Genomic DNA, 13,302 nt, shown 5'->3' with positions numbered 1-13,302 from the left:
CAATCTATCCTATTCCGGTCCGGTTCTGATTCCTATTCAGGAACAAGCAATAAATAAGGACAAAGGTCCCTAGCTCAATGACCCATTATCTGCAATGTGGTAGATTGGATGAGTCCTAACATCATATCCATAGATAAACAACAATAATTTTCAAGTTTCATTTCAAGAAAAAACACATACATCAAAAATATAAGAAAGCTCATACAAAAAGTTGCAACGTTGTTGGAGATTAAAAATCAAACTAGTGCAATGTTGTAGGAGATGAAAAACTGACCTGCTATAATGTTGTTGAGAAGAATTGACCAATTGACCATCGGAAAATCATGAGAAAAGGAAGAAGGAATGCTTTGAGCCATTGCAATTTTGTCTAAGATAAAGGGTCGCTACTATGCTAATCACAGTTAAATAAATTATTTAACTCAGGGTTCATGAGTCCTAAGGCAACAAAAAGTAAAAAAAACAAAAAAAAAAGAGGGTTTTACTGTTGGAGTATAACTGTAACTCTACAAAATGATTTATCATTTAGGTGATTAATTATGTCGAGTTTCCATATAAGTTACGTTAAATTTTTAGTTAAAGAGGAAAAGGTGGCATTAAGCTATTCAGTCTGATTTTGATTATATTCGACGGTTCTTGGCATAAATCTAGATCCGGACTAAACTGAATTATAAATACTTATTTTAGATCTAGAATTTAACTATTTTAGATCTAGAATTTAACCATATTATAATGGGTTGGATTCGGTTCAGGTTATTCGGTCCGAAATTGGATTTGATTTTTGATTTCGGTTCCAATTTGACACCCTTACAACCATCCCTTTACCTCATGAGCTGGGCTTGAAGCTTAATTCCATCCAAAATCGAAAGAACTAGAGCCCACTCCTCTGCCACATGAGCTGGCCTTGGCTTAAGTTTAGTTGTTTTGATGCAACAAAAAATTGAGCTCAGGCCCAGCTCATATGATCCGGATATGTACTTCGATGTTAAATCATTGATCACCCACTTGACACAAGCTGTCAAGCCAACAGGTCGAAACAGCCCCTGGATATTTTCGAGGTAAGACTGTGTAGTTCTCATCCCCACAGAACTCGCACTTGGGGGAGCCTTGTGAACTGGGTACAGATAAAAAAAAAAAGAAAAAAAAAAAAGCCATTTCACCTTGCAGATTCCAAATGGTCTAGCTACTTTTGGAGATAATCTACTTGATAGTATTTGTAATATTCAGATAAAAGATGCTCCAATATCATCCCTTCTTATGAAAAGAACTGAAAACTGCCAGAACATGAATTACAATATATGCAAATACAAGAACTTCCAATAAGCAATCTTGAACACACTCACAAAAGCCAAGGACTACAAGGTGGTGAGAGTATAGAGAATGTCCCAACCTTTGACATTTTTACTCAAAGTGGCTGCTCTCTAGACTCAAACCCAGGGATTTGCTTGAACAGTCCAAACCTTCCACATTTCTTCAAGCAATGCCCCACAAAAGTAGTGTATGATTCCACAACAACAATCTCTCTCTGAAATATCTTCATACATTAAAAAAGAGAGCTCTCTCTGAAATTTTCCAAAGCTACAGCTGAGTTTCAAGATGAGGGACAACAAGATGTTGAACTCTGGAAATAAACACAAAGAAACCCTAACTTTTCAATCATAATAACTGTTCTCCCTTTCCCTTGCTCTCATGGTGTTCTTATCCAACCGTGTGGACAAGTTAACTGACTTAGACAAATTGACAGAAGGAGGATGAGATCCAGCACTGCTCTTGCTATCCAGATTACAAAGTAGATCTGATTTCTTATGAAACTGAAAATCATCCATGGACTGCTGCCTCTGCGTTCTTTGGGAAGAATAATTGTAACTTCTCTGCTTAGCCTTGGTAGATTCTGTTAGGTTCATGTAGTTTGGCTTACTGTTATTGCTCTCCTCTGTTCTATCAGATGCCAACATGGTATTCCCAGATACAGGAGTCATAGATGTGCAGATTGAAGAAGACGATGCCGAGCTCTCATCATACATACATTCAGAACTTGGCCCTGACGATGAACGAGGAGGCTTTGCGGAAATCCTGGTGGTGACATTGTTCTTCCTAACTTTAACTGAACTGGGTTCCAACAATTTTGGGCGGCCACTGCCGACCAAATAATCCTCACATTTCTTAGATGGAGGAGTCTCTGAAGGATCAACATGGACCTTTTCCATCAATCTATTTTCCCATGGCCTAGCTGCCATCCAACGTTCTAACCAGCTCCATCCCCAGCTGTTTTTATCTACTTCAAATTGCTTGAAAGAGGGCAAATATGAATTCGAATTTGTCTTTGCGTTCGAGATAGATCTCCATTGCTACAACAAAGAGTTTTTTTTCAAAATCGTTTCCCAAGACAAATTATAGTTAATGGAAACAATAACTGCATAATACCTGTTGAGCAAGAGAATATACAAGTGCTCTCTCCCTCTTGATAGCCCCTTCTTGCCTCATTTGAAGCTTTGACCTAACTTCATCTAGTGTTCCCTGACTATCGCACCAACCTTCCTATAAATTCAAAAATGAAAACCAAGTAAGAAATACTACAGATGAGGCATCACTTCAATGGTGATCCCATGGGAGAGTTTATCATACCTCGGCTTGTTTCAAGAGATCAACTTTGTTACGATGTTCATTCAGTAGCTCCTGCACAGCTTGACCCTCCATAGACATCCTTACACGCCGGGCCCTGACTCTGGCCTGAACACGAACTAGTGCTTGCATGCATTTCAATGTCACGGCAGCTTGCTTCCTCACTTGCCGGCCACGGACAAGAGCTTGAATCCTTACCACACCTTTCAAAGCCCTCAATGCCCTCCTTGCCTTCAATCAATCCGAAATATGAAGAAACAGAAAGTTACCCAATTCGTTTCATTTGTCATAGCTAAGAACAAATCTGAGCTCATACAAAATAAGACTTTTTGCTTGAGCCTAAAAGTACCAATATGGTCACGATTTTCTGAAGCAGAGCCATCTAAGCAGGAGCATAAAAAGTTAAAATGGAGCCAAGGAAAAGTTCAGATTTAACTAAAGGGTTGAAATAGAAGAGATAGAACTCGCAGGACCCAAACTGTAGCTACCAATTAGCTCGAAAACCACCGTCAACCCAGTACAAACAAGCTGGATCTAAGGGCAACTTTGGATCTAACTCATTAGCCCATCTACTGGCTCTCAGATCTAAATCGGTCCCTTTTATCTCCAATCTCCCTATTTCTTGCCTGTTTAAACAGCTGCAAAATGAGAAAAGAAAAAGAATATGGAACAAATGAATAATATTTACCAGAAATCCACGAAACGCCGTCTGAATCCGGAGTGCAGCCCATTCTTGCCTCACAATCTTGAAATCCTTTGGTGGAGCCCTAACGACAGCAGCAACTGCAGCACTATACACATCAGCCACGGATGAAGAATCCGAAGTCTCTGATGCAGCTTTTTGCCCACCTTTAAAACCCTTCCATGAAGATCCAAGATCAGCAGAAGAGCTTCTCCATAGTTTCCATTTCCCTTTCTTCCCACTGACCTTTTCCTTCAGAAATCCAAACAAAATCTGTTAAAAAAAGAGGGAATATTTGGAAGGAAACAAAAAAACCCAGAACCTTAATAGAGATATGGGATTACATTGTCGTCCTTGTCGAGCTTTTTATTGCCTATTAAGGATTTGAACCACTTCCCAGAAGCACCCATCACTGATGAGCTCTTGTTCGAAAAGAACAGAGCTAATAGAACTACTAAAACCTCAACTACCCGCTATTTCTTGAAGGAATAAAGCTACAGGGAGCTGAAAATACTGGTTTCAGCAGGACAGAGAGACTCGCGACGAGCCAAATCTGGAACAGAGAGCGAGAGAACGAAAGAGCAAGTTAGAGAAGCGTGACTAGTTTTGTTGCCTAGTTGAGGCCAGTCCTCGAAGAAGTAGCCGTTCAAATTTTGAAATTCAAAAAAACAACGGGAAGGGAAGACTGTTCCCCCGCTCGATATGCCTCGGGTGATGAGATCATGCGACCACTAGGGCCCCTTTGGTTCTGTGATGATATTACGAAATTATCCCCAACTGACATCCTTTTTAAATTATGAAAAAAGACAGAGCCCTTTCGTACCATACAAAGTTACAAAACCGACGCATTGAAAATCTCTCCTCACTTTTGTACAGATCTGGTTGCTCCCTAATTTAAGGGGTAAAAACCAGACCGGTCCTAAGGAATCAGGACCAGAATGGTTCCAAATTTAAGATACAGAACGTTTAGGGTGGGTCAGTTTTGATTCCCCATCTATTCTGAATTGGGGTATTGCACAGGTCTTGTCCATAGTTACCTCAATGATTGACACATGTCCAAGCAGTGATCCAATGATTTTCAGTGCGGCACCTCCGTTTTAGTTGATAGAAACCTCTGTTCTGACAAAAAAAAGAAACCTTTATTTTGGTCGATAGAAACACAGATGTTGGATCAGTGCTTAGACACACGTCGATCGGCCCTTAGGAGAGGAGCTAGATCCATCTATTCCAGGCATTGTCATAGTATTCAAAATTTCAAAATTTTCACTTATACAAATTACCAAATACAAATAAAAATAGGAACCAAAATAACTAGATATTTATCCATGAACCTATAAATAAAAATAGGAATAAAAAATAGTTAGAAGGAAATCTCCATTACTTTTTTAATTTTTTTTTGTTAATGACATCTATCTAGTTCTTTTGTCTAACTAGTCTCGTGAGCTCATATTGACCCCACAACCATCTGGGTTGGGTCATACCCAGGTTGAATGAGAACCATTTAATTTTTATCAAAAGCAATGAAAAACACTAAGCACTCCATGTGAATGACCTTAAGGAGATAAAAAGAATCCAACTCATAACCACACATTTCTTACGACGAAGATCCATACTAAAGCATACAATAAATCCAAAATTCTAAAATCTACATTACCAACACCAAATATATGATTATATGCAAGTTTTAAATGTGCCCTCACGGTTATTCAGTTAGTTCCAAAACAGAAGTGGTCTTTTGGTTTTGGGACCATACATGTCCTACAACTAACCCTGTTCCTTTTACTAAATGGTTCTTATATTCAAATCCAAAACTAGACCAAAAACTTAATGGGGGTGGGTCAGTTTTGATCCGATATTGGATACTAACCCTAAATCGATACCTTTACTTCCCATTAGCTAGGTATCAAGCCCCAAACCCAAATAAGTTATTTAAGTTTCAGCCCTTTTTCCTAGAGCTATATTTAGTTACAAAGGTAATCAAATGGAAGGGACATAAAAATTTTCATACCTGAAAAAAAAAATATTATAATCATTACCCAATATAATTATATAAACCAACTTAAATTTCTTATCAAATTTAATATTAATGTATTTTCTTTATTTTATATTTTAGACCAGAGGGATTCATTCAGATGCAAAATATGGTAACATTGAATAATCAAATTTCGAATGGTTGGGATTTAGTGATATAATAAAATGGGTAATGTTAACAAAAGTTTCTTTTTTAACTTTAAAAATTTTTATGTGTCTTTTATTCCCCTTGTAATCAAATGAAGCTTTGCGGGGATCGAATTGGATGATTCAGATCGTACTCAAAATACTCCATCACCAATAATAGTATATGGAAAGGAACCTAATTAAGCAAATGAGTTGATCTGAATTCCCATTTAAGTCGATGCAAAATTAAACTAGAGAGCTTTTCTTCACCGTGTCATAGATCTAAGGTTATAATTATCCTTCTCGCAAACCTTTGTCTACTACGAGTAGGTTCATGAACAGAGAAGTGGGTGGAAGGAAAACTCAGTCCTAAATGAAACCAAGGTTGATCTATTCCGATCTGATTTTGAAGCCATGGATTTGCAACAGCTCACAACCATTTAAATTTAAATGATATTTTAATAAGGGGTTTTTTTTTTCCTCTCTCTCTCTCTCCTATCTTGACCATGTGGATCACATATGGATGATACCAAATTCTACACCTCTATTGGTGTGACGTGAGAGATTCCCACTTTAGCATCATGAGAACCCTTTCATTATTTTAATATAATAAAAGATAAATATGGGCTACTGGCATAATTTTCCACTTTATGAGTTAAATTTTTTCTCTTATACTTATGTGTTAATTTTGTTACAATAAACTATTAAAATACAAAGCTTTTTCTCTTCTACTTATGTGCAATAACATACGACTAATTCGATTAAATGAGGAGTCAAATTTTACACTAGAAGAATACATTGTAATCCTTATGTGCTATGAGGTTAAAATGTTGCCAAATAAAGGGAAAAAAATATAGATGTAGAAAAATCTTTTTTTTTTTTTTTTTTTTTTTTTTTTTTATGAGATCAATAATCTTATGGTTGATTTCTCTGATGTCCCCCCGGGTCCAGTCCCATCAAATTTTCATGCAAAACTTTTACTTAATAGTACAATACTACAATGTATTCAAAATGTCTTGGGGGCTGTGGCTATAAATGGCTATATGAGGTGCAATAGCATATGCTAGAGAATCTACTCATGAATAGGTCCAACTAGTGGTGGACTATTGGAGGATGCATTGATAAATATTGAATCAAATTAAGTTCAAACCTGACCTGACCCGACCCGACCCGTCCCCCCTCCCCCCACCCCCTCAACTAATATACCAAGTTGGAAACTACTTGTTAATCAAATGAAATAAAGAAGCAAAAGTATTTTTATTTTTTTACAAACAAATACATGGTGTCCACTTCCACAATATCCCAGTTGGCTTTCATTGCATCCATGTGGAAAAATTGCGGTATTAGAACTTTACTCGTTTTCTCACTTTAGAATGCTTTTTACACCCAAAATCTGTTTTGAGAATGCATACCAAACTCAAGCTAAAATTGTATTCATTAGTGATACTGTTGAAAGAGAATTTTAAATAACAAAGATTTCATTAAAAATGAAAAACTGTCTTACACATTACGTAAGAACAGCATGATTTACATGACAATGAGGTCAAAAAAAGATTGAAAGAATGGGTTAAAAGCCCACTAAAGAAGAATATTACAAGGGCAGGATGTTAAGCCCATGTAAAACTGAAGCTGTAATTATTTGTTATTGAAAAGAAAAAGAGAAGTCTCTCAGAGTCAAGGGTCAGGGCACGGGAAGGGCCCTTTGACACACAAGATCCTGGAACCATTTCACTTGCCCAGGTTCATAAAAACCCAAGAGGATAGGCCATTAGGCCTCTATTGAAGTTTCTATTTAGTGAGAAATAGTAATCTTAGAAAGTAGTGGAGGGCTGGGAAGGCCCATGTATGCAAGCCTAGGAGAGAGGCGAACAGTTGGACTGGGCCTTGGTGAAGGGATGGGCCCACAACCCCAAACTGCTCCAGGTGTGAGCCTTGGAGAAAGGTTGACTTGCTCCAATGCCCTGAATTGAAGCTCTGCTGGATAGTCTCTCACGCACCCTATACGCGGCCCTGTTCCTGTGCTCCATTTGCAGGACAAACGCTTACCCAGATCGAAAACTCCTTGTTCAACTCCCACTTCTTCCTCTTGATGATCATCAACAGAAGAATCTTGGGTGGAACCACCGATAACTGCTGCATTTGCAGATATGCCATATGATTGTGGCTCACCTGTAGCTTTAGCTGTAAAGGGCTCTTCCTCTGATGACTCTGGCTTAGTTTCCTCATCTGCTGCAAGTATGTAAGATGAGCTGTCGTCGTCTATTGCGATCCTCTGTTAAATGAAAATATAAACATAAGAATTGGGCGATTTTAAATTGGGTCAGTCCAATTTTAGACGTCAAACATTACCATTATTGCAGGTAATGATTGTGGATTGCAGAAGAATCCCAAAATATTGAATCATAATCATATCCAGAATTGCAGGATAATGGCAAAAGGTATATTACCTTGACACTGGTGAGGTCTACATGATGCTCTTGAAGGAAGCTAATGAATTCCTTGAAGTTCTCCTCTGTTGGGTGATAGTGCCCACTGTAAGGCCATATAGCCTATATGTAACAAGAAGAGAAATTAAGAAGAGATTGAAACAGAGAGAACTTGCCACAGGAAATCAATGAAAGGGTAGAATGGTTATGGACTTATGGGTACCTCAAGAACACCATCGTGAGCGACCAATCTTCCAGCGGCGGTGGTAGCCGCTCCAGCTAGAAAGCTGGAGTGTTGGAAGACTCCTTTCTTCTTCTGGCCTACGTACAGTGCCCTTGCTGTGCTCAGCACGAAGATCCACTTTGACCCTTCATCTGTGTCTACAGGCGTCCCCTTCTGTTTGTACACTAGCTTCCCATTTTCCACTATCACTTCGTATGATTCCCTCTCGTTCTGCAAACAAAAACAACATCGTCAATCAATTGGATCCCCATTGTTTTCCATGTCAAACCTCTGTAGATGAGAGGTTTTTTACTTACCGGTCCCAGGTATTTGATGCATTGGCGCTGAAGATCCACCCTCGGGCACTTGTCCAGGTTTACTTCTTTCCCGTCTCCCACATCCAACCTTCATATTTTTTTCAGAACAAACAAAATTCAGTCAACATTAAAGATTATGGATGATGGGTTTGCGAGAACAATATTAATTAACTGGGAATTTTGATGAGCTGTAGCAGTACCAGTAGAAGAAAGGTTCGGTACTCTCGCTATCGAACCAGATGTCGTAATATAAGTGTAGATTGTGCCCATAACGATGCCGCGGATCTATCTGCAAAATACACTAGCCATTAGACTAGGAAATACGACCTCAAGCAGCTCTAAATGAACTTTCACGGCAATTTCCTATCCCATCCCATAAGAAGGGGGCCCGAAACTGGAAACCCAGATCGTATTCATTCCATTAGAGGAGGCACAGGGTTGGTTGGATATGGCTTTTTTGACTCGTTGATGGTATAAGTGGAGAAGATGACCCACCCAAAAGCAGGCAAAAGAAGGAAAAAAGGGAAACGGGAAAGGGCGACTAATGTTTGATGTTTTGCCCCAGTCAAAATCAAAGAAGGTTTGTGAGCAGATATTAGAAATAATTGAAGAGAGAATGGAAAGCTTACAGCTTCAAGCCAATGTTGTAGCGCTAGCTTCTGAGCTTTCTCATCCTTGGACAAACCTTTACCCACCTGCACATCCATACAGTGAAAATTAATCATTCCCAGAGAAGTTTTCAATGTATTTGGTTATCCATGAATCTAAACTGAGCCCAAGACACCTATTTGCAATTTAAAAAAGAAGAAAACAAAAAATTATGGATTACCTTGGCAGCCCTCGTCCTGGCCCTTGCCCACCGGGAAATCGCAGTTTCTGGTCTCTCTATGTCAAAGAACGACACAGAACTTCGCTTCAGAGCTGCGAAATCTAATGCCTTCCACCTACAAAGTTACAACTCAATCAGATGAAATGATTCAACCCCAAAAAATCAGAACAGAGAAAAAAAATTAGACTAAATTGACGAGGAAGACGAACCAGAGCTCCTCTACCACAACGGCACAATCTGCGAGGTTCCTTCGGGTCCTGTAACTCTTATAGACCTTCTGAAGCGTAACTGCAGCTGCATCAAGCTCGCTCACTGGCTTTGGAGGAGAAAAAATCCTTGGAGAAAAAACTACCGTTGGTTTTGTTTCAGGAAGAAATATCTTTGGTTTCTTCTGTATTCGGATGAAGTTATCTTTACTCTTCTTTGCAACTGAACCCACATCCTCCCCGTCTAGAACCATATCCTTGAAAGACACCGTTGCTTCAAATTTCAATTTCTGGGTCTCCCCATTCTTGAAGCTTATCGATTCTTCAATGACCATCTTATCAGAGACATCTGATTTCGAAATGGCATCTGAATCTTCTTTCTTGAAGCTAAGTGTTCTAAGGGTCATCTCCCTCTCCTTCCTGTCGAAGCTTATGGACCTCACTGTAACTTTCTCAACCTCGTCTGTCAATCTAAAGATCCTATTCTTCAAAATTCCAATCCAGGCTGCTGCTAGCAAGGAATGCGATAATCCCATCGAAGCTCTAGCAGTAACAGACTTCTAATTGTGAATAAAGAACGATCAAAGCTGCTTGATAAGAGGAAGAACACTAAGTATTAGCATCAAATCCAAATAATCAGAAAAGCACAAAATCAGTTGAAGGTTCTTCCTTTACCTGTAAACCCAAAAAGAGAACAACCTTCGCAAGGTCTTATCTTCTAATCAAACCAATTTGTATTGATAGATCCTTGAGTACCATATTCCTTACCAGATCCCTGGTTTATATATACATATGGGTAAGTCAAAAAATCAAAAATTTAGAAAATGGATAGTCAATCTACTGAACCTTCAATTACGTTCTCAAGATAGATTGAGAAACCAATAAAATTAGAAATTCTGAAGCTCACGAGGGATTTGAACTAGAAGAATTCAAAGCTTTAGAATTGTCTAACTACAATTCAATTGTGGGTTCTTGTTCTTCAATTCTGTTTTCCCAGACAAAAGAAGAATGGACTACTGAGAAAATTTGAAACCCAAGATGGGGGCAGTCAAGAATCAAGATTAAACAAAACTATATTGCCTAGAATAGAAAGGTTTTCTTGAATTGTAGTTTCAGACTCTGCTTGATACAAGTTATATTTTTATACTTAAATGTGATCACTTGGGATTAGTTTTTCCTGTACAGTCAACACTTCTTTCAGAGTCGTGACACATGCGCAGGCCCCCTTTGAAAATATCAATCTACGGCTCTCACACTGCATTTTCTTTTCTTTACTCGTCTCTTTGTCTCCTTTTCCGACTCCCTTATATGGGCACTTGTTTTCTCTGTATTTAATTTCCTGTAAATTTCCGATCGGTTAGTCCTATCTATTCTGTGAAATTAAATACAGATGATGCAGATGCCGTGGGAATAGGGACACCACTTCAACTTGATAAAGAGATAGCTCACATCCTCTTAATGGTCGATGGATAAAGCTTTGGGAGTGGACCCGATTTGGTCCTATCAATAATAGTGCACCATAGTCTTCATGTGCTGTCCCTGACTCCAGAAATGATGGTTAGTGATTTTGGTATGAGGGTGAGATAAGATCACCAAAATCTTAAATTACTTGCCACTTCTGTTGCGTGACAAGGCGAGTAGTGCAGATTCAAGTAAGGATGTGAATTTGTAATCGAAACGATTTATCGAAACTTAATCGATCTGTTTATATCGAAATTGTAAAACCGTTTAGTAAATGGTGCGGTTATAGTTTCAAGTTTCAGGTCGATTAGCTAAACGGGTCGGGTCGGTTTTAACCGTGGAACCGATTGGTTTCAAAACTAATTGAAACCGTTTAAACCGATCCGATTAATCCGTATAACAATTAAATAAAGAAGGAGCAGTAATCCGTATAACAATTAACAATTAAATTAAGTGTCCATCTTGCTTTGGTATGATCTATTACAATTCAGTTCAAGTTTAGGCTTTAGATCATGAATTTGTAATCCATATATGTTACTATGTTATTATGTTATCATGTTATCATAGATGGGATGTTTTGGATGAACCACCTGTCATTTTAATATTTTATGTTATAAAAGACTAGATTTGGATGTTGTATAATATTAGCTCTAAATGTTTGAGAATGATCATGCCAAGAAATAGCATTAGATTATCAAATTAAGACATACCATCGTTAATATAGAATTTTATTTGTGGTTGCCAAATATTTTTTGATAAACTTATGATCTTTAGTTTAGAGATGGTTGCAAGTTATAACAAACAGATTGTGAATCGTTTTACAAATCGTATAGAATAAATCGAAACTGAAACCATTTAAAACCGTGAAACCAATACAGTTTAGAAACCATGAAAACCGAAACCGTTTACTAGATGGTCACGGTTTTAGAAAGTGGAACCGTTTAGTAAATGGTGTGGTTATGATTTTAGTCAAATAAATGTGAACTGAACTGATCCACACTGTTTAAACTGATATCGAACCGATTAACACCCTTAGATTCAAGGGCGGAGAACACTTTAGTTGATGCATCCGTGACTTGGGCTGCGTGTCTAAAAATTCTTAGTTCTTGAATCTCTGCTACCCTGTAGCATGCGTTACAGACAAGCCTGATCCCAGAAAAATTAAAAGATGATATGGAGTGAAGTCCACTTGAAGAGCCTTACCAGAAAAAAAAAAAGTCCACTTGAAGAGAAATAAGATCATACAAAGACCAAAATTGTTGGACCAGGCCTATCTAAGACAATTTGATATAATGACTAAGATCGCTCATTATTACTTAGGTTGAGGCTATTAATTCTCATGGGGTCATTGATGGGGCTTTTACCATTAAAATGCCACCAGTTTTAGATACAATGACACACATCGTATGGGGCTGTCAATGAGTACTTGATTAGTTGATTGCCTAGTGTTTTAAGAATCATGATTGGATCCAGATTGGTTGATTCTGAATGATTCCTAATTGATTAAGAGCAAACCTGAATTGGCAGAGATAGACCCAGACCTCAATTCCGTTCTTTTAAATTGTGTGATTACCCAATGTGGAATGTCTTGTTACTATTGAGGTTTGATGTCTTGTTTTCTGTAGTTTGGCTTGTGGATTGCCTTTAAAAGGCTGTTAAAAGACTATAGAAGTCAAAAAATTTAGAGTTTATAATGGGGTAATTTTGATTAGTATCTCTTTGTGTTCCCTTTTAGGGATGGAGGTTATTTGGGTTATTGAGTGTTGCAGCAAGAAATCACATGACGTCTTTCCAAGGACTTACACAGAAAAAAATGCAAAGGGGAGTTGGGTTATTCCGTCAGAGGACTCTTTGATGTTTAAGTTAGTTATCTAGCAACAATTGATCTCAAGAGAACAAAAAATTGATCCTTTTTTTTTTTTTTTTTTTTTTTTGGGGGGGGTGGTGCAGGAGGGGGGAGCTGCTACGAAGAGAGACAGTTGGGGAGAGTCCCAATTTGGTAGCTAATTTAATTTAGTAAAAAATCTTTTGGGGGGAGTCCTTTTCGACAAGTGCCGCTTGGTTCAGTTTGGACCCGTGTCTCGATGGATCTCTTGAAAATATTTTTTTGTGGCCTCCAAGTGAGAAGATTCATTGAGCTGGCAATGAGGGGATCTATGGACGAAAATCAGAATATAGGTCTGTTGCCGGATGGTGGTGTACTGGTTGGGAAGATCCATAGTAGAAAGTCTGGAGTGACGAGGTTGACCATATACCAGGCTCTAAGCTCGACCAGGTTTCGACTGGATGCCCTGTCAGGCCTTAAGTAGAGTAGTCAGCCTTATCTAGGGCTACAAGGGGCCGAGGCCATAGATCGAGCTTCAACCGATCATTATATTGGAA

The 13,302-nt window shown here is 38.4% G+C and overlaps 2 protein-coding genes across 2 annotated transcripts; both read right to left on the bottom strand.

Moving 5' to 3' along the window:
• Positions 1 to 1,219: 1,219 nt before the first annotated feature.
• On the bottom strand, positions 1,220 to 3,904 carry LOC122091764 (protein IQ-DOMAIN 6). The gene is made up of 5 exons (XM_042661894.1): positions 3,646 to 3,904; positions 3,308 to 3,553; positions 2,623 to 2,850; positions 2,422 to 2,535; positions 1,220 to 2,345 (listed from the first exon to the last, which is right to left on the bottom strand). The coding sequence occupies exons 1-5, from the start codon at positions 3,709 to 3,711 to the stop codon at positions 1,650 to 1,652; spliced, it is 1,350 nt and encodes a 449-aa protein (XP_042517828.1). The 5' UTR covers positions 3,712 to 3,904; the 3' UTR covers positions 1,220 to 1,649.
• A 3,014-nt stretch (positions 3,905 to 6,918) lies between these two features.
• On the bottom strand, positions 6,919 to 10,854 carry LOC122094806 (IQ domain-containing protein IQM1-like). Its single transcript, XM_042665407.1, has 9 exons — positions 10,135 to 10,854; positions 9,463 to 10,046; positions 9,254 to 9,368; positions 9,054 to 9,119; positions 8,625 to 8,713; positions 8,425 to 8,512; positions 8,108 to 8,338; positions 7,906 to 8,007; positions 6,919 to 7,730 (listed from the first exon to the last, which is right to left on the bottom strand). The coding sequence occupies exons 2-9, from the start codon at positions 9,993 to 9,995 to the stop codon at positions 7,251 to 7,253; spliced, it is 1,704 nt and encodes a 567-aa protein (XP_042521341.1). The 5' UTR covers positions 9,996 to 10,046; positions 10,135 to 10,854; the 3' UTR covers positions 6,919 to 7,250.
• Positions 10,855 to 13,302: the final 2,448 nt, after the last annotated feature.

The sequence above is a fragment of the Macadamia integrifolia genome, chromosome 2 (assembly GCF_013358625.1).
Source record: "Macadamia integrifolia cultivar HAES 741 chromosome 2, SCU_Mint_v3, whole genome shotgun sequence".
Taxonomy (NCBI): domain Eukaryota; kingdom Viridiplantae; phylum Streptophyta; class Magnoliopsida; order Proteales; family Proteaceae; genus Macadamia; species Macadamia integrifolia.
Note: the sequence above shows the minus strand (reverse complement) of the source record. Positions and strands in the feature narration are given on the sequence as shown.

Bases quoted from the DNA above. Each gene is read 5' to 3' on its own strand.
- LOC122091764 (XM_042661894.1), bottom strand. From the start codon at position 3,711: ATGGGTGCTTCTGGGAAGTGGTTCAAATCCTTAATAGGCAATAAAAAG. The intron at 3,554-3,645 runs GTAATCCCATAT...GGATTTCTGAAG, and splicing joins AGCTCGACAAGGACGACAAT to GAAAAGGTCAGTGGGAAGAA. The intron at 2,346-2,421 runs GTATTATGCAGT...TCTTTGTTGTAG, and splicing joins TATATTCTCTTGCTCAACAG to CAATGGAGATCTATCTCGAA.
- LOC122094806 (XM_042665407.1), bottom strand. From the start codon at position 9,995: ATGGGATTATCGCATTCCTTGCTAGCAGCAGCCTGGATTGGAATTTTG. The intron at 8,714-9,053 runs GTAAGCTTTCCA...TGTATTTTGCAG, and splicing joins TACAACATTGGCTTGAAGCT to ATAGATCCGCGGCATCGTTA. The intron at 8,008-8,107 runs GTACCCATAAGT...TGTTACATATAG, and splicing joins CTCACGATGGTGTTCTTGAG to GCTATATGGCCTTACAGTGG.